Source organism: Scyliorhinus canicula, chromosome 22 (assembly GCF_902713615.1).
Source record: "Scyliorhinus canicula chromosome 22, sScyCan1.1, whole genome shotgun sequence".
NCBI classification, from domain to species: Eukaryota; Metazoa; Chordata; class Chondrichthyes; order Carcharhiniformes; family Scyliorhinidae; genus Scyliorhinus; species Scyliorhinus canicula.
In genome coordinates, this window is record NC_052167.1 from 2862203 (window position 1) to 2882223 (window position 20021).

The 20021-nt window shown below is 45.8% G+C and overlaps 1 protein-coding gene across 3 annotated transcripts in view; it reads left to right on the forward strand.

Moving 5' to 3' along the window:
* LOC119956037 (prolyl 4-hydroxylase subunit alpha-1-like) overlaps positions 1–20021 on the forward strand; it is a 94784-nt gene that overhangs the window by 31368 nt on the left and 43395 nt on the right. For all 3 annotated transcript variants that reach the window (XM_038782795.1, XM_038782793.1, XM_038782794.1), the window contains exon 2: positions 14953–15071. In XM_038782795.1, the coding sequence (XP_038638723.1) occupies positions 14984–15071 (88 nt within the window). In that variant the 5' untranslated portion in view covers positions 14953–14983. The remainder of the gene's footprint in view (positions 1–14952; positions 15072–20021) is intronic.

Genomic DNA, 20021 nt, shown 5'->3' on the forward strand with positions numbered 1-20021 from the left:
AGAGAAATAGAATTCCAGAAGGTCTTGGGAAATTAATTCACTAGCACGCTAAAAGGGACTGAATTCTATAAAGCGGTACAAATAGCTCAGGCATGCACAAGAGCTGTGAGATTGTATCTGAAGACCAGATGAACTGGGTGGTGTTGGTTGCTTGGCTGAAAAGGAACTCTGGAAAGTGATGTCACCCAAGGGAAGAGAGGTTGATAGACATGCGCCATTTTGGTGCTAACCAAATACAGGGACCTTGGATGGAATTTGCCTGCCGGCGAATGTGACTTGACGGTTGAATCGATTGAGTTAGATAGTCTTGTGATATTGCACATTTGTGCAGGGCATGATACGGGTGGCAGCGTAAGATATATCCTTGTATGGACTGTTTATTGTGAAATTTACCTTTTTTTAAAAAATAAACATTTTATTGAGGTATTTTTGGTATAGTAACAACAACAAAATAAGCAATATACATGAAACCATAAACATAGTGCAAAAGCCATTTACCTCCCGTACAGGTCCCACCCTTATTGCCCCCTATTCTAATTTAAACTACTGCACCCCCCCTCCCGCCTGTCTGCTGACGATTAATTTCCCGCAAAGAAGTCAACGAACGGTTGCCATCTCTGGGTTAACCTCAACAGTGACCCTCTCAAAGCAAACTTGATTTTCTCCAATCAGAGAAAGCTAGCCATGTCCGATAGCCAGGTCTCCCACTTTGGGGGCTTTGAGTCCCTCCAAGCTAATAGTATCCGTCTCTGGGCTACAGGAAAGCAAAGGCCAGAACGTCTGCCTCTTTCTCCTCCTGAATTCCCGGGTCTTCCGACACCCCGAAAATCGCCACTTCTGGACTCAGCGCCACCCTTGTTTTTAACAACGTGGACATGACGTCCGCAAACCCCAGCCAAAATCCCCTAAGCTTTGGACATGTCCAAAACATGTGGACGTGGTTCGCCGGTCCTTCCGCACATTGTGCGCACCTGTCCTCCACCCCAAAGAATCTGCTCATCCGGGCCACTCATGTGAGCCCAGTGAACAGCCTTAAATTGTATCAGGCTGAGCCTGGCACATGTTGCAGATGCGTTGACTCTACTCGACGCGTTTGCCCATAGAGCATCCTCTATCTCACCTCCCAGCTCCTCCTTCCACTTGCACTTCAGGTCTGTGTCTCCTCCGACCCCATAAGCTCCTTCTAAATGTCCGAGATGCTCCCTTCTACCCACCCTCTGGAAACTACCCTGTCCTGAATCCCCCTCAGCGGTAGGAGCGGGAAGGTTGACACCTGTTTACAAAGGAAGTCCCACACCTGCAGATACCTGAATTTGTTTCCCCTCGCCAACCCAAACTTTTCCTCTAGCGCCCTCATACTCGGAAAGCTCCCCTCTATGAACATATCCCCCATCCTTTCAATCCCTGCTCTCCGCCATAACCGGAACCCCCCCATCCATACTTCCCGGGGCAAACCGGTGATTATTACAGATTGGGGCCCAGACTGATGCTCCACTGCTCCCACATGCTGCCTCCACTGGCCCCAAACTCTCAGGGTCGCCACCACCACTGGACTGGTGGAGTACCGTGCCGGCGGGAACGGCAGAGACGCAGTTACCAACGCCCCCAGACTGGTGCCCTCACATGAAGCCACCTCAATACGTACCCATGCCGACCCCTCCCTCACCACCCACTTCCTGCTCATGGCTCTATTAGCCGCCCATTAATAGTTGCTAAAATTTGGCAGCGCCAGCCCGCCCTCTCCCTGGCTCCGCTCAAGCATTACCTTCCTTACTCGCGGGGTCTTGTCCGCTCAGAGGAAGCCCGTGATCACTCTGTTGATCCGCTTAAAAAAGGAACATGGAATAAAGATGGAGAGACACTGAAATACAAATAGGAATCTCAGGAGGACCGTCATCTTCGCTGTTTGCACCCTCCCAGCCAGAAACAATGGAAGTGCGTCCCATTTCTGAAAATCGTCCTTCATTTGGTCTACTAGCCGGGCCAGATTCAATTTATGCAGCCAGTCCCATTCCCGTGCCACTTGGATGCCTCGGTACCTAAAGCTTCTCTCTACTAACCTAAACGGCAGCTCTCCCAGTCGCCTCTCCTGTCCCCTCGCCTGGACCACAAACATCTCACTCTTTCCCATATTTAGCTTATACCCCGAAAACCGGCCGAATTCCCCTAGAGTCCTAATGATTTCTTCCATCCCCTCTATTGGGTCCGAAACGTATAGAAGCAGATCATCCGCATAGAGCGAAACCCTGTGCTCCACCCCCTCCGGACCAGTCCTCTCCAGCCCCTCGAGGCTCTCCGAGCAATTGCCAACAGCTCTGTAGCCAGTGCAAACAACAGTGGGGAGAGGGAGCATCCCTGTCTCGTCCCCAGGTGCAGTCTAAAATAGTCCGATGTTGTCCTATTCGTCTGTACACTTGCCACAGGAGCCTGATCCAGTAACCTGACCCAGTCAATAAAGCCCCGCCCGAATCCAAACCGTCCCAATATCTCCCACAGATAGTCCCATTACACCCGATCAAAAGACTTTTCTGCATTCACCTTCCTACCTTCCGGGGGCATCATGATCACATTTAATAGTATTCTGACATTGCCCACCAACTGCCTGCCCTTAACAAACACCGTCTAGTCCTCCCCAATAACGTCCGGAACACAATCCTCGATCCTGGAGGACCAGATTTTGGCCAGCAACTTGGCATCTACAAGTTGATGGACTTGTAAGACCCACACAGCTCTCGGTTCTTGTCCCACTTAAGAATCAGCTAAATCGTTGCCTGTGACATCGTCGAGCGCAACACCCCTCTTTCCCTTGCCTCATTGAACATCCTCAACAAAAGCGGCCCCAATATCCCCAAGAGCGTTTTATAAAACTTCACTGAGTACCCGTCTGGACCCGGGGCCTTACCTGCCTGTATGGCCTTCAAGCCCTCCACAATCTCTTTCAACCCGATTAGGGCCCCCGGCCCTTCTACCCGCTCCTCGTCCACCTTTGGGAAATTCAGCCCCTCCAAGATTTGGCCCTCCAAGGTTGGGCCTCGCGGTAGCATGGTGGTTAGCATCAATGCTTCACAGCTCCAGGGTCCCAGGTTCGATTCCCGGCTGGGTCACTGTCTGTGTGGAGTCTGCACGTCCTCCCCGTGTGTGCGTGGGTTTCCTCCGGGTGCTCCGGTTTCCTCCCACAGTCCAAAGATGTGCGGGTTAGGTGGATTGGCCATGCTAAATTGCCCGTAGTGTAAGGTTAATGGGGGGATTGTTGGGTTACGGGTATACGGGTTACGTGGGTTAAGTGGGGTGAGCATTGCTCGGCACAACATCGAGGGCCGAAGGGCCTGTTCTGTGCTGTACTGTTCTAAGGTTCTAAGAAGTGCCTCATCCTTTCCGGCCCTGTAGGGCTTTCCGACCTATACAGCCTTCTGTAGAAATCCCTAAACACCTTATTCTCCCGTGTCATTGACCTGCAGGTCGCTCTGAATACATTTCCTCAGTCGCTCGCACACCCCTTCGTCAGCCAAAAGTCCCACATCTAACCTCCAGTGCGGGCGCTGGTTACTGTCTTTACTAACCTGCAGGTCAACACAGTACGGAGCATGTTATGAGATTGTGATCGCCAAGTACCCCGTGTCCACTACCCCAGCCAGCAAGGCCCTGCTCAGAATAAAGAAATCAATCCAGGAATACAATTAATGCACGTGTGAGTAGAAGGAGAACTCCTTCACCCTTGGCTGCCGTAATCCCCATGGATCCTCCACCCCCCCCAATCAGCTCCATGAACCCTCTTAGTTCCTTTTCCATTGCTGGCACCCTGCCCGTTTTCGAATTTGACTGGTCCAAGCCGGGGTCCGCAACTGTGTTGAAGTCCCCTCCCATGACCAACCTGTGCGAGTCCAGGCCCGGTATCATCCCCAGCATCCTCTTTATAAATTCCACGTCATCCCAATTTGGCGCATACACATTTACTAATACCACCTGCACCCTCTCCAGTTTCCCACTGACCATAATGTACCGACCTCCCACATCCTAGACTATTCTACCCGCCTCAAACACCACCTGCTTATTGATTAGGATCGTGACCCCCTCTAGTCTTTGAATCTAGTCCCGCGTGAAAGACCTGACTGACCCAGCTTTTCCTCAGTCTAACCTGGTCCGTTACTCTAAGGTGCATCTCCTGCAACATTACCATGTCCGCCTTCAATCCCCTAAGATGCGCGAACACACATGCCCTTTTGACCGGCCCATTTAACCCTCGAACATTCCAGGTGATCAGCCTAGTTGCGGGGCCCCCCTCCGCCGATCAGCCATCCCCTTTTTAGGCCTGCCTCCAGCCCATGCTCCGTGCCTCCACTGGTCCATCCCCAGGCAGCCCTCGCCCCCAACCACCTCTCATCCCTCAGCGCAAGTCCCTCCCTCACCAGTAGAACATTCACCCCCCCCCCCCCCCCACCCCCAGTAACAACACCCTGTAATCCAACCTCTTTACTAAACCAAAAATATGGACACACCCCACTGTGCTTCCGAGAGCTAGCTCGCCCAGCTAGCTTGGTGACCCCCATCTCTGGTGCCAAATAGTCTCCCACCTATTGTTCCCCCCCGCTCATACAAACAAAACTCCAACATCAAACAATCCCCACACAATTGCCCAACAGAAAAACACCAAGATCAAAACAAGCACACCTCCATCCCCCAACAGTGCAAATGAAAACCTTACTCAGCTCTACCGCTGGTTCCAAATCAATGCAAATGGCATCACAAACATCTTCCGTGAAACGCAAAACAAGAAACTTTTTACAAAAACCGAGAAACAAAAAGAAAAAACAAAAACATGAGCGTTGCAGCCAAGTTCAAAAGTTCTCAATCCATCACCAGCCCTTTTTCGCAAAGTCCAACGCATCCTAAGGCGACTCGAAGTAGAAGTGCAGATCCTCATGCGTTACCCAGAGACGGGCTTGGTATAACCGTCCAAACTTCACCTTTTTCTTAAAATGGATTGACCTAATCTGGTTGAAGCCTGCTCTTCTCCTGGCCACTTCTACACTCAGATCCTCCCATTCACGGCTTTCTCGCGAGTGCTCTGTCCACCTCCAAGGGCTGGGAGAATGCTCTATCCCCCAGCAGCTTCACAAACATGTCGGCGATGTATGCCCCAGCATCCATTCCTTCGGACCCCTCCGGGATCCTGACGATTCTTAGGTTCTGCCGGCGGGACTTAGTTTCTAGGTCCTCCACCTTCTCCAGGAGCTTCTTCTGCTAGTCCCTCAGCAACCCCACCTCCAGCTCCACCGCAGTCTGATGTTCCTCCTGTTCAGCCAGCGCCTTCTCCACCTTTTGGATCGCCCGATTCTGGGCTACCAATCTATGCTCCAACCGCTCAATTAACTCTTTTATCGGGTCCAAACAGTCCCGTTTCTGCGTAGCAAAGCCTTCCTGAATGACTCGCATCAGCTGTTCCATAGACAAGCCCGGGTTGACAAGCCCGAGGTTCGCCCCTCCGCCATGCTGTCTTCTGCTGCAGCTGCAGCCCAAGCCTTCTCCATCTTTTTGTTTCTGCCCTTACTAACACTTCTAGTCCTTCTCTCCATACACCGAAGTGGGAATTCAGTACACAATTGCCACTAACATCCGTTTTACAATTCAAGTCTGGTAGAAAAACGGGGGAAGGGTCCAAAAGTCCGACCAGAGCGGGAGCCACCAAATGTGCGACTTACTCCTTCATAGCCGCCACCGGAAGTCGAAATTTACCTTTTTTAACATATCACTTGTCTGTTAATTTGCATTTCTTCTGATTTGTATTAAAGTATCGGTTACAAAACGTGAAACCTTGATGGTAATTTTTTCATTTGGTTATTTCGGTTTCGAGTTTCCTCCATGGGGATCGTTACAGCTGTCAGTTCCCACATGATTGATTCCTTCTCTGCACTGAAGAATAGAGAGAAAATCGGGGGTAGGGATCCTGCGTTGTCACATTGCGGAATTGTTCCCATTTTAAGTAATTATCTTGAGCAGAAGTGATTCTGCTCTATGTACAAGCTCGATCTGGGCTTCAGTTTTCCGAGGAATGTGACTTTGATCCAGATGGTTTTGATCAATGCAAAAGTGTCTGTATAATCGCACCCAAATCCTCACTGGATCTAGACTCTGGCGGTTGATGACAAATACTCGCCTGAGATTATGAGCCAGTTGTATTACAACATATAACTCCTGATTTTAATTATGTTGTATCTGCTGATCCATTAGTTCCCTGCCGTAACAGTTGGGTTGGCTTGTAAATTTTCATTTTTTGAATATAAAGCAAAAGTTATTTATTTTACAAGCTCTGTTGAAGGTTTCTGCCTCCTAGTTTCAGTACCATTTCTTGATGGTGAGTTTTAGAAATATTTGGGATCAGCTAAGAACCCTCATAGTATTATTAAACCTAATGAGTTATGTCTATGTTTATTTGATACAACAGTGCTTCCTACATTATAACAGCAGCATGGTAGCATTGTGGCTAGCACAATGGCTTCACAGCTCCAGAGTCCCAGGTTCGATTCCGGCTTGGGTCACTGTCTGTGAGGAGACTGCACATCCTCCCCGTGTGTGTGTGGGTTTCCTCCGGGTGCTCCGGTTTCCTCCCACAGTCCAAAGGTGTGCAGGTTAGGTGGATTGGCCATGATAAATTGCCCTTAGTGTCCAAAATTGCCCTTAGTGTTGGGTGGGGTTACTGGGTTGTTGGGTAGGGTGGAGGTGTTGAACTTGGGCAGGGTGCTCTTTCCAAGAGCCGGTGCAGATTCGATGGGCCGAATGGCCTTCTGCACTGTAAATTCTATGATCTATGAACAGTGATTATGCTTAAATCAAAATACTTAATGTTTTGGCCCTGAAGTTATGGAAGGTACTACATAAATGCTTGTTCTTTTCTTCACATTTATAATACAGCTCGTAACATCCTCAGGACACCAGATATTGCTTCACAGTCAATTATTTATACCAGACTAGACCTCAACATTTGTTAGGATACCGGACAAGAATCCCAAACAATTTCTTTCAATTTGTAAAACTGCGAGGGAAAGATACTTCAACCCAGCAGTGATAACTCTGAACAATTAGGTATCTTTTATGTGAAAACAAACTTCAGCCACGTTAACATCAAAGAAAATCGCTTTATAATTATCAATTAAACAGTTCTTAGACACAAGGAAAAACGTAAACTTACTATCTATCCTGCTACTAATTCAAATTAAGCAACCCAATACAGTTGAAATGCCACTTTAAATAAAGTTAACAAAACAGGTTTACTTGCTCGGTTGTGCAGATCTTTGGAGAGAGTTCCTTTTAAGAGCAATTTCAGTATAAATCTGCTCAATTTAGCAGCATTTGACAAAACTGCTGTTCAATTTAATCCTCCTATCTTGTTCGATCAAATCCTATGGCAAAACTGCAAACAGACCTGGCTCCTCCCGTTAGTTATGTCACCTATATCCTACTAAGATGTCACATGACCTTAGCTCGGACTAAATACAACCCGTCAAAATATTGACTATCTTCAGGGAATCTCCAGCAATCATGACACTGTTCCATTGGCCCTCTATATATAAACAAATGGTATGAAACCATGGTTACCTGGTTTTTTACGTCTTAATTACAGCTTTAGCAGGCACAGTCTGGTTTAACCTAGGTTATTTAATATCTTTTAACACACTGCTCACCTTTGTTCTGCAATTCACACATTCTAATCTCTTGATGTGCCGCTATCAGCACCCTTCTTAGCCTTAATCACCCCCATTAACATTCCTTTGTCTTCTGTCCACGTCACCTTTGTCAATCTCCACCTGCCGTTGGCCCCCTATCCAGCCCCACCACCCCCCACTACAGTATAAATCTGACCTCATTTCCAGTCCCCTCCAGCTTTGACAAAGAGTCATCCAGACTAGAAACGTTAGCTCCCGTCTCTCTCACGCAGATGCTGTCTGACCTGCTGATTTTGTCCAGTATTTTTTTGTTTCAGATTCCAGCAGCCACCGTAATTTGCTTTTGTTTTTTTCTTTAATAATATTACTGCAACAAGTAAATAGCTTAACCTAGGCTTTCAATAACATCACTGTCACAAATGTAAAGTATGATATATAACAATTTCTGCTTCATCACACTGTTGTTGTCAAAACAATCCCTTAAATGTGAGCTACTGTGTTTTCAGATCAATTCCGCTGTGAATGTCTTGCTTATTTGGGTGGACAGGAGTGAATTACAATTCCCATGCTGAATTACAGATAGTTGAGCCTAATTTAAATGCGTTAATATTATGGAGACCTTCAAATGGTTTGGTTGGTTCGGAGTTTAAAATCATTCCTTGCTGGGGCAGCAGGGTGGCGCAGTGGTTAGAATGACTGCCAATGCGCTGAGGACCCGGGTTCGAATCCCGGCCCTCGGTCATTGTCTGTGGATTTTACACATTCTCCCCGTGTCTCTGTGGGTCTCACCCCCTCAACCCAAAGATGTGCTGGATAGATGGATTGGCCACTCTAAATTGCCCTAAATTGGAAAAAAATAATTGGGTACTCTAAATTTAAAAAAAATCATTCCTTGCTATCAGTAATTATTATTGATGGATTTCATCACAATTTTAGGTGCTGTCTGTGTTGGTAACAGATGTGAGAGTGCAAATAAAAACAGTTGTGAGCACTGCATGTTCTACTTTAATGGCGAGAATTACTGATTTTATTTTAGGAAAATAGAGTGATCTGCATTTATGTAGCATCTTTCATAGGCCCAGCACATCTCAAAGCGCTTTAACGCCAATGAAGTATTTAGGGCAGCACGGTAGCATTGTGGATAGCACAATTGTTTCACAGCTCCAGGGTCCCAGGTTCGATTCCCGGCTTGGGTCACTGTCTGTGTGGAGTCTGCACGCTCTCCCTGCGTCTGCGTGGGTTTCCTCCGGGTGCTCCGGTTTCCTCTCACAGTCCAAGGATGTGCAGGTTAGGTGGATTGGCCATGATAAATTGCCCTTGGTGTCCAAAATTGCCCTTAGTATTGGGTGGGGTTACGGGGTTATGGTGATAGGGTAGAGGTGTTGACTTGGGTAGGGTGGTCTTTCCAAGAGCCGGTGCAGACCTGATGGGCCGAATGGCCTCCTTCTGCACTGTAAATTCTATGAAATGCAGCCAGTGTTGTAGTGCAGGAAACCTGCATCCAGTTAGTACACAGCAAGCTCCCCCAAACAGCAATGTGATAATGACCAGATAATCTGCTTTATTTAATGATGTTGGCTGAGGCATGAGTATTAGCCAGGGCACTGGGGATAACTCACCTGCTCCTCTTTGTCATAGTACCATGGGATCTCTTACATCCACCCGAGAGGACAGACAGGACTTAGTTTGATGTTTCATCTGAAGGAAGGCATCTCCAGCGCAGCCCTCCCTCAGGACTGCACTGCGTGGCTGCCCAGATTTTGTGCTGAGATCTCCTGAGTGGAATTCAAACTCACTGCCATCTCATCCTGAGGCGGGGGTACTACTGGCTACTAAAGTCTGGTGTTGGCTACTTTGGCCACATCTGCCTGTGTCACGCCTGCAAAGTGTATACCACACATTTGACTGAAACATGTATAAGGAAAACAGAAACAAAGTACTCCCGAAAAATGACATGCAAATTAAAAAGGAGGAAGAAAGGTTGTCTTCCTTCCCTTCCCAGGAAAGGAGCCAGATCCTTACAGGAAGCTTTCAATCTGGAGGACAACCTTCTGGGAACAGCAGAAATTGACCCGTCGACTGATCCCAGGATTGACCTATTCAAGTGTAATTTCTGAAAAGTGGTTAAATCTTGATCAGTAATCATTTACATAATGCAAGGCCTATGGTGAATTAAGTTAGACATTTTATTTGTGTCTTTTAAGTACAAGGAAGTTAAACATTTCTATATTAAGCATATAATTGCTACATTCCTGGAGTGAGAATAGAGATTTATGGTCTATCATCTGAGCAATTTTAGATGAGAATTATAGGCACAATGGAGTGAAAACTGCTTCTCCTAGTACATGTAATTTAAGGGATAAGTATAACCTCTGTAGTTTCATGTGAGTATAGCATGTGGTTTGAAAGAGTTATTAAGTATGCTCATGTTTATAAACATTATCTGGTGGCTTGATATTAAGTTTTGATACATTTTATACAATTAATTACCAGCTGAAAGGTCATGCAAAGTTTGGCAAATCCGGCAATTGGTAACTGTGCACCCAGTCAGAAACCACACGAGATGAATAACCAGGAGCGAATAACCAGGAGAAACAGTGGCGTAGTGGCAATGTTACTGGACTAGAATGTAGAGGTCGCGACTAATGCTCTGGAGTCGCAGGCTCAAATTCCTGGTTCAATAATTTCCTTGGGGTCAGGGAACTTGCCTGACTTGGCGTACATGTTACTCAAGACCCACAGCAATGTGGCTGGCTCCGAATTGCCCTCTTGGAATGGCCCAGCAAATTAATCAGTTCAAGTGGAATTAGAGCAGGGGTGGGCAAACTTTTCCGTGCAAGGGCCACTTTCAGAAATTCACAATTCACAAAGGGCCGCATAGTATATTAAGTAAAATAATTACTTCACCCGGTTATGATTCTGGGCGCCTCATATAGAACATAGAACAGTACAGCACAGAACAGGCCCTTCGGCCCTCAACGTTGTGCTGAGCAATGATCACCCTACTCAAGTCAACGTATCCACCCTATACCAGTAAGTAACCCAACAGCCCCCCCCCCCATTAACCTTAAAAAAAAATTTAAAAAAAAAAAAAAATTTTTTTTTAAAATTTTTTTTTTTTTTTTTTAATGACTTGGTGGGCCGCAGAAATACCTTTGGCGGGCCGCATGCGGCCCGCGGGCCGTAGTTTGCCCACCCCTGAATTAGAGACATTGTCAAGCGAAGCTCACTCACACCCCATGAAGGAATTTTAAAAACGTTATTCAAATAGTTTTACGCGATATTTGACATGTTTGCCTGTACAGGCTAGCAGGACTTCAATTCAATATCATCCCAAGGCTAGTACCCCCAGTAATAGTTAAAATGACTGCAGTGCAGCATCATTAGGGCGGCATGGTGGCCCAGTGGTTAGCACTGCTGCCCCAAGGCATCATTTCAGCCTTGGGTGACCGTCTGTGTGGAGTTTGTACATTCTCCCCCTTTCTGGGTGCACTGGTTTCCTCCCACAATCCAAAGATGTGCATGTTAGGTGGATTGGCACTACTAAATTGGCCCTTAAGTGTCCGAGAGTTTGGGTGGGGTTATGTGGATCGGGCAGGAGAGTGGGCCTAGGTGGGGGTTTTTTTTTTTGAAGGGTCGATGCAGACCCGATGGGCCAAATGGCCACCTTCTGCGCTGTAGGAATTGTATGGATTAGTTGATATCCTGAATACCTAGTACAGGCCTTATAGGTATCGCACTAAAAGAAAGCGTTACGTGCATAGTTTCACTAGCTGAATATGTGATGTCTGAATGAATTCTGAACAAAAGGTATGGTCTATTGCAGCTGCTTCGCTCTTTACAGCCTACTCTGAAAGGTGTGTTTCAGAATAGCATATTCTGTTCTGTGCACACGAGTGCCTGTTGTAACATACCCCTCCGGCTTGTAGTTTCTGGCTTGTGAATCTGTGTGTGCTAGCATGCAGCAACTGTTAAAGTAGGAATGCAGCCTGATTTATTTAACACTTTGTTACACCTCTCAAAGCACATCTAGTCTACATTTGCTTGCTTTCCAAAAGCTGCAAGGGTCCTTCCTGATAATTCCCTTATTTCTCCTTTATTTCTCCTTTATTTGTTTTGCCGTTATCATTTTGATCCATGGATGCTTAATGGACATGTATCTTTAAGTCAAGCAGCAGAGAGAATGACAAGAAGTTGCAACGTGGTATGTGGAGCTACCTTTTGAGCAGCTGAACTCAGACTCTGTGGCCCCCGAGGGGTGGGGTGGGACTTGGCCCTATTCTGCCTGGGATGATTTCCAGAGACCTAAGGAAAGCAGAGTTGGAGACCTGGGTCTCGGGTGTTTATGTTAAAGTGGGGGTTAAGAATTAGATAATAGTTAGCCAGTTGAATGTGCTGCATATTTCATTATAGTTCTTGTAATATATAAGAAGTAAATAAATCGTGTTTAAATTTACAAACCTGGTGGCTGTAATTATTGATTAGCCAAGGCCCAAAGACTTTTCTAAGAGTTATTGGTTAATTCAGTTGTGTGGCGACTCTGTGTCATGTGGGCTGGAATACACCATGCCCTAGTCCAAGGTGTCATAACAATGACATAATCCCACAAACTCCAACGGATGAAGGGTCAAATGAATACCTTTTTCGGTAATGCTGATTGAAAGGTGCTCATGGGTTTCTTAACACCTACCAGAAGCCAGCAGAGAAGGCAGTCATGACCTAGGTTTAGCACTTAATTCAAAGTTTGACACCTGAATAATGTAGCACGCTTTACAAGTCTGGGTCTAAATATTGAGCTAAGGTTCTCCTGCTGGAATTTTTTTTTTTTAAATTTAGAGTACCCAATTTTTTTTCCAATTAAGGGGCAATTTAGCATGGCCAATCCACCTACCCTGCGCATCTTTGGGTTGTGGGGGTGAAACCCACGCAAACACAGGGAGAATGTGCAAACTCCACACGGACAATGACCCAGAGCCGGGATCGAACCTGGGACCTCGGTGCCGTGAGGCAGCAGGGCTAACCCAGTGCGCCACCGTGCTGCCTTTTCCTGGCGGAATTTTTAAAGATCAGGCGAATCAGACTGTCCTGAAGTCTGTTAATCCCATACTGCTGTTTCTTTTTCATAAGACTGTAATAACCTTTAGAGTTTGCTTGTTAAGCAGGGACATTTCTCGGTTTCGAGCAGTGACCACCAGAGTGTTCAAGTGAGACTGACTTAGAACATAGAACAGTACAGCACAGAACAGGCCCTTCGGCCCTCGATGTTGTGCTGAGCAATGATCACCCTACTCAAACCCACATATCCACCCTATACCCGTAACCCAACAACCCCCCCCCCTTAACCTTACTTTTTAGGACACTACGGGCAATTTAGCATGGCCAATCCACCTAACCCGCACATCTTTGGACTGTGGGAGGAAACCGGAGTGACAACAAAGACTGCCACGTTAGACTCACACTCATTGACTACAGCTCTGCCTTCAACACCATAATCCCAGCCAAGCTCATATCAAAACTCAAAAGCCTAGGACTTGGCTCCTCCCTCTGCAAATGGATCCTCGACTTCCTGACCCACAGACCACAATCAGTAAGGGTAAACAACAACACCCCCATGATAATCCTCAATACTGGGACCCTGCAAGGCTACATACTTTGCCCCCTACTATGCTCCCTATACACATACAACTGCATGGCAAAATTTGACCTCAACTCCATCTATGTGTTTGCTGATAATGCGACCGTAGTGGGTTGGATTTTGAACGATGATGAGCCAGAGTACAGGAGGCAGATAGAGAACCTAGTCGCGTGGTGTCACAACAACAATCTCTCCCTCAACGTTAGCAAAACTAAGGAGCTGGCCATTGACTTCAGGAAGCAAAGTACTGTACACACCCCTGTCTGCATCAATAGGGCCAAGGTGGAGATGCTTCAAATTCCTAGGTGTGCACATCACCAACGTTCTGTCCTGGTCCACCCACATTGACGCTACAACCAAGAAAGCACAGCAGTGCCTATACTTCTCAGGACACTAAGGAAATTCAGCATGTCCACATTGACTCTTAGCATTTTTTTTTGCAGATGAACAATAGAAAGCATCCTATCTGGCTGCATCACAGCCTTGTATGGCAAATGCTCGGTCCAAGACCGTAAGAAACTGCAGAGAGTTGTGAACACAGCCCAGTCCTTCACAGAATTCCCCCCTCCCATCCGGGTTATTCATTCTTCCAATTTCTTCCATCGGGCAGGAGATACAAAAGTCTGAGAAGCGGATTCAAAAACAGCTTCTTCCCTGCTGTTACCAGACTCCTGAATGACCCTCTTAGGACTGAACTGATCTCTCCACACAACTTTTCTACTGAGTAGTACCACACTCTGTATGCTTCAACTGATGCCTGTGTCTGTGTAGTTACATTGTGTCCTTATGTATGTCCTATGTTTTTTTGTGTTTGGAAGGATATGTCTGATCAGTACACGTGAGAGTCAATCAAATCCTGTACCTCATTTTGAGAAACACTTGTGTAAGTTTAAGGTAATGGGGGAAAAAAATGAATGGCAACATGGGGAATAAGATATTTACACAATTGGTAATTAAAGGCAACAGCGATGTGGTTTCTAAGAGATATGATGAAGATTAGTTGAACGCAACTAATGAGGAAAGCAGGCACACAAGAAGAACCTTTGCAGATGATCATCATGGGACAAATACACTTCTTCATGCACATACCCAGGAGAGAGAGACAGTAGAACATCTGGCAATGACTGATACAGTTGAGGACAGAGATCAAGAAGACGACAAAGGAAGAAATAGATTGACAGTTTGGGAAGCAGAACAGGTATAAGATTTGAGAGAAACACAAGATGTTGGCTGCTATCAAGGATAGTGGAAGTTGGAGAGCCAAGATCACCAATGTTGTAAAAGATAGCACCTGAGGAATAGAAGAATGACCTGTCTATGAGGGTGGTGAAAGTAGATTCAGTAACAGCTTTCAAAAGGAAGTTGGATAAATACTTGAACAGGAGAAAACTAATTAAATAGCCATGCTTGCCAGAATGGCTTCCTTCTTTTGTCTGTACCTTTCTTTGACTTGCACCAGTGTCAAAATATGTCAAATCGCCGATGCTCTTTATTATTGCATCATTGAAAATGATGCTTCATTTTATAACATTTCAATCTATTGCACACGAGAATAACTTTCATGCCACTTACAGCTCATTCATACTAACCATTGTTCTGATATGTTCAATTCCTCTGAAATGATTATGCAACTTTTGTTTATCTTATCCATTGTAGAGTAACCAGTACAGCGGCCAGTTACCAAGCCATGGCGTGTATGGAGATTTGGTGCGTTTTAGGGCTCGGAGTTTTGGTTTCTCTCTCACGGGCTCATAACAGTTTCTTCACATCTATTGGTGAGTACACGTGTTCCTACTTTGGGGTTGTTTTAAAAGGTGTCATTGCTCGACTAATAATACTTGTGTCAAAGGTAATAGGACAGGGCTGTCAATCTCATATTCATGTCAATCTACCTTTACAAGGGACCTGAGGAACCTGTATTTTCATATGACTGTCCCAGTGCATTTTACATAACCAACAGAGTTGCTATATGAGCTATGCACAACATAGACAATCCTTGGCAATAAAGCAAAACAGTAGTCTGTGCAATCTGAAAGAAGCCACATCTGTGAATTTAAAGGGCTTCTTTGTCCAGATAATAAGACAAAATAAATTCACTATTGCAAAGAAAAAGTCAAGGGTGGCACAGTGGCATAGTAGTTAACGCTGCTGCCTCACGGGACTGAGAATGTGGGCTCAATCCCGGCCCTGGGTCACTGTCTGTGAGAAGTTTGGACATTCTCCCCGTGTCTGCGTGGGTCTCATCACCGCAACTCAAAAAGATGTGTAGGGTAGGTGAATGAGCCACTCTAAATTGCCCCTTAATTGAAACAAAAAAGAATTGTATACTCTAAATAAAATACAAGTAAAGAAGAAGTCAATCTGCCATCTGTGCCATCTGGACAGATGTGTCACATGAAAGGGAATTGCTCTGAACCAAATCTTGTGTGACCTCAAAATTGAAGATAGATGGATGTTATGCCAATATTCATAAAAACAAATTAAGCGCAAACTTAATTCTAGCTCCCAACACCAAAATAGGAAAAGTGTTTAATGGGATGCTCTCAATTTAAATCAAAGGAACTCAATGCATTTGTTAATTCTTTCCAAGTTGATAATCTGGTGAGTATTATTTTCGATTTTCAGAAGTCAGTTAGTAATATTAAAGTTAGTAATATTATTTAAATGAGCTTCTATCACTATCAAAGCTTCTAGAATCAATGGCAAATTAGCTCATTTAGCTGAAATCTGACTTTACAACAGAAAGCAGAAGATGGTGATAAACAAGAATTCAAAATGCTGGTGGAGGAGGATCAGTCCGATAACTCTGCTTTTCACGAGGCATGGTTCCTGGCACAGAGCTATTCACATCTATACTTTTTTATTAATTTAGACCCAATTCATTTTTTCCAATTAAGGGCCAATTTATCGTGGCCAATCCACCTACCCTGCACATCTTTAGGTTGTGGGGGCGAAACCCACGTAAACATGGGGAGAAAGTGCAAACTCCACACGGACAGTGACCCAGAGTCGGGATCGAACCTGGGACCTCGACGCCGGGAGACAGCAGGGCTAAGCACTGCGCCACCGTGATGCCCCACATCTATACTAACTAATATATGAGAAATAAGTGTACTGCACACACAGACATTCCACATTCAAAGTTATTGACATAAAATCATTAAAATACTGGGATGGTTCTCACCCGAAACCTGAAATTGAAATTCCCAATTGAGAATTCCCCGAATCAGACAATACTCCAACCCAGAGTGGCCTGCACCAGCTCGACAGCGGACTTGCTGTGAGCAATGTCAAAGGTGGTCTTGGGAGGTATGGACTGCAGGGGAAGGATGGGGGGCTTCTTGGAAGTTATAAGGTTTTATGAATAAGTCACCAAGTTCTAAATAGTCTGACACAGGTCACACACAGACCCACCAAATTAATAGGTTACTGAAAGGTGGACGGATTTTATGTACGAGAGTACAGGTACTATACGGTCTGATGGGAAGATTGGATGGAGTGTTTTGGGAAATAGGGCACCTTAACCTTGAGTTACCATTAATAAATCAAGTACATCTAAACATTCTGTATTTTGGAGTACCCATTAGACATGGAAGCTTCCAACTATGAGTCATGTATTTGTTTTGCAAAATGCACGGGATCTGGGCGCTGCTGTCAGGCGAAGTTTTATCGTCCACCCCTAATTATCTTTGGAACGGTAGTGCTGATGCAGATTGATGGTAAGAGAGATTGAGTCAAGCATTTTAGAGGACTGGGCATCTTGACCTCAAATTAAAATGGTTAATTAGATACAGCAAAGATTTTGCTTCACCTGCTGTGCCCTATCGTCACTGGTATCTTCCAGTGAATTAGTAGGAATCATGTACTCGTGTTACTTTATTTGAGCATTCACCAGGGATCAAAATGATAATAAGCAACAACTTGTACTTATAGAGCATTGTTAAAGCCTTCCAAAATGTTTCACATGACCATGACCAGAGAAAAACTGACACCAAGCCAAGGAGACGTCAGGGCATGTAACCAAAATGTGGGTCAAAGAGATAGGCATTAAGGATTGCCTTAAAGAAGTCGGGGTGGCGAGGTTTAGGGGGCACTTTCCAGAGCTCAGGGTCTAGACTGCAGACAGGCTGGTAACGGAAAAGGGCCTGCACCGGAAGTCAGCATAGCATAGCATAGAATTTACAGCACAGAAGGAGGCCATTCGGCCCATCGAGTCTGCACCGGCCACTACAGCATCCTACTTAAGCCCACACCTCCACCCTATCCCTCTAACCTTATTGTGTGGACACAAAGGGCAATTTATCATGGCCAATCCGCCTAACCCACACATCTTTGGACTGTGGGAGGAAACCGGAGCACCCGGAGGAAACCCACGCAGACACAGGGAGAACGTGCAGACTCCGCACAGACAGTGACCCAAGCCGGGAATCGAACCTGGGACCCTGGAGCTGTGAAACAACTGTGTTAACCACTGTGCTACCGTGAAGCCCTGACGCGAGTGGGAATCCGCCAGTATCTGTCCCTCTGGCCGAGCACCGTCACGCCACCGCTTCAAGGCCAGGACAAAATCCATTGGGACCACATCAACCAACACAAAAGTCAGAATTGGACCTTTGCAGGGTCGAGCGTGTTATAGGGCTCCAGGGATGGGAGGAGGTGCAGCATGGAGGGATTTAAATAGGTCTTATAGCATGGCAGGTGTTAAGTGGCAAGCTGCCCAAATCCCAAAAGGAAACTTGAATCAGCTGCCAGAACGATTAGCAATTTGTACATTATGAGGAGTTATCTGAAGTCAAAATATTGAACTCAGACGATTGTTGTGACGATTTTATACACTAAAACTAAACATTTGTTAGAACTAAACATTTGTTAGAATAAAGAAAAAAACTCTTAAAACACACTGACACCGTTGCAGTTTTTTTTAATTTAAAGAGTCCAATTTTTTTTTCCAATTAGTGTGGCTAATCCACCTACCCTGCACATCTTTGGGTTGTGGGGGTGAGACTTACACAGTTAACAGTACTTTTTAAACATTTCCTAAATGATTTTGGCTTCAATAAGCTCAGAGCTACCCCCTTTTGATGGCAACAGTCCTCATAAATTTTTAATCTATAGCAAATTCCAGTAACATTACCACACAATGCCCGGCTGCACTTGGGGCAAATCTTACACAAATTCTCCGCTCTGAGGGCAACAGCAAACTGGCGTTCAAAGGTCTGGCTTCAACACACCCTGTCTTGTTCGAGGTCTTACATTCACACAACACAGCCTCACTTTAAATATCATTTTTTCTGTTTGACTTTCCATTCAATTGTTTCCACAGCCCTGTAGATGTTCCTCTTCCCAGAATTGATTAACCTTTTAAAATTAATTTATGGCTAACATATTTATCAAGTAAACTTATCATTTTGCCTCATTCATAATCCTCTGACTCTGAGGAAAAGGAGTTAGCACTACGCCAAAAGAATCAAGGCAAAAAAAGGTTACTTGTAGACGTTTCTTGTCCTAATTTGTCAAAACACGGTTTGCGAAGATCTCCAAAACCAGTTACTTCGATAGCGGCTTCAGCGTTTTTTTGATCTGTTACCATAACCATCTTGATTCTCATAGAACATACAGTGCAGAAGGAGGCCATTTGGCCCATCAAGTCTGCACCGACCCACTTAAGCCCTCACTTCCACCCTATCCCCGTAACCCAATAACCCCTCCTAACTGTTTTGGTCATTGAGGGCAATTTATCATGGCCAATCCACCTAACCTGCACGTCTTTGGACTGTGGGAGGAAACCGGAGCACCCGGAGGAAACCCACGCACACAGGCGGAGGACGTGCAGACTCCACACAGACAGTGACCCAGCCGGGAATTGAACCTGGGACCCTGGAGCTGTGAAGCATTTATGCTAACCACCATGCTACCATGCTGCGACTAGGGGATTTTCTCAGTAACTCCATTGCAGTGTTAATGTAAGCCTACTTGTGACAATAATAAAGATTGTAATAAAGATTATTATTCTACCACGATACTACCAGGATGGTAGGTGAACTAGATAGGCCTCGGACTTTTCTTGTCTTCCAATCTGTGTGTTCCTACGAAAGAATCGGCCTCAAAATTGGGAATACAATATTCCAAAGCATTGCACGGTTGTGAGCAGTGGCACCCTGGCAGTATTCCATAATATTATTCCAAATGAGAACATTACATTGGTTTTGGCGGGGTGAGAAGCAATGTGAAACTCGCAGAAACAGGGGCTGGATTCTCCGCCCGGCCGCGCCACATTTCTGCTCCGACCCGCCGGCGGGATTCTCTGTTACGCCGGCCGGTCAATGAGGTTTCCCATTGTGGGGCAGCCCCACACCATCGGGAAACCCCCGGGCGCCGGCAAAACGGAGAATCCCACCGGCGGAGAATCCCGCCCCAGATCTTTGAAGTCTACTGACGAGGGCAGCTGTGCTTTAGCAGGCTTTCTGGGGTACAAAGAACAAAGAATAGTACAGCACAGGAACAGGCCCTTCGGCCCTCCAAGCCTGCGCCGACCATGCTGCTCGTCTAAACTAAAATCTTCTACATTTCCGGGGTCCGTATCCCTCTATTCCCATCCTATTCATCTATTTGTTAAGATGCCCCTTGAACGTCACTATCGTCCCTGTTTCCACCACCTCCTCCGGCAGCGAGTTCCAGGCACCCAGTACCCTCTGTGTAAAAAATCTTGCCTCGCACATCTCCTC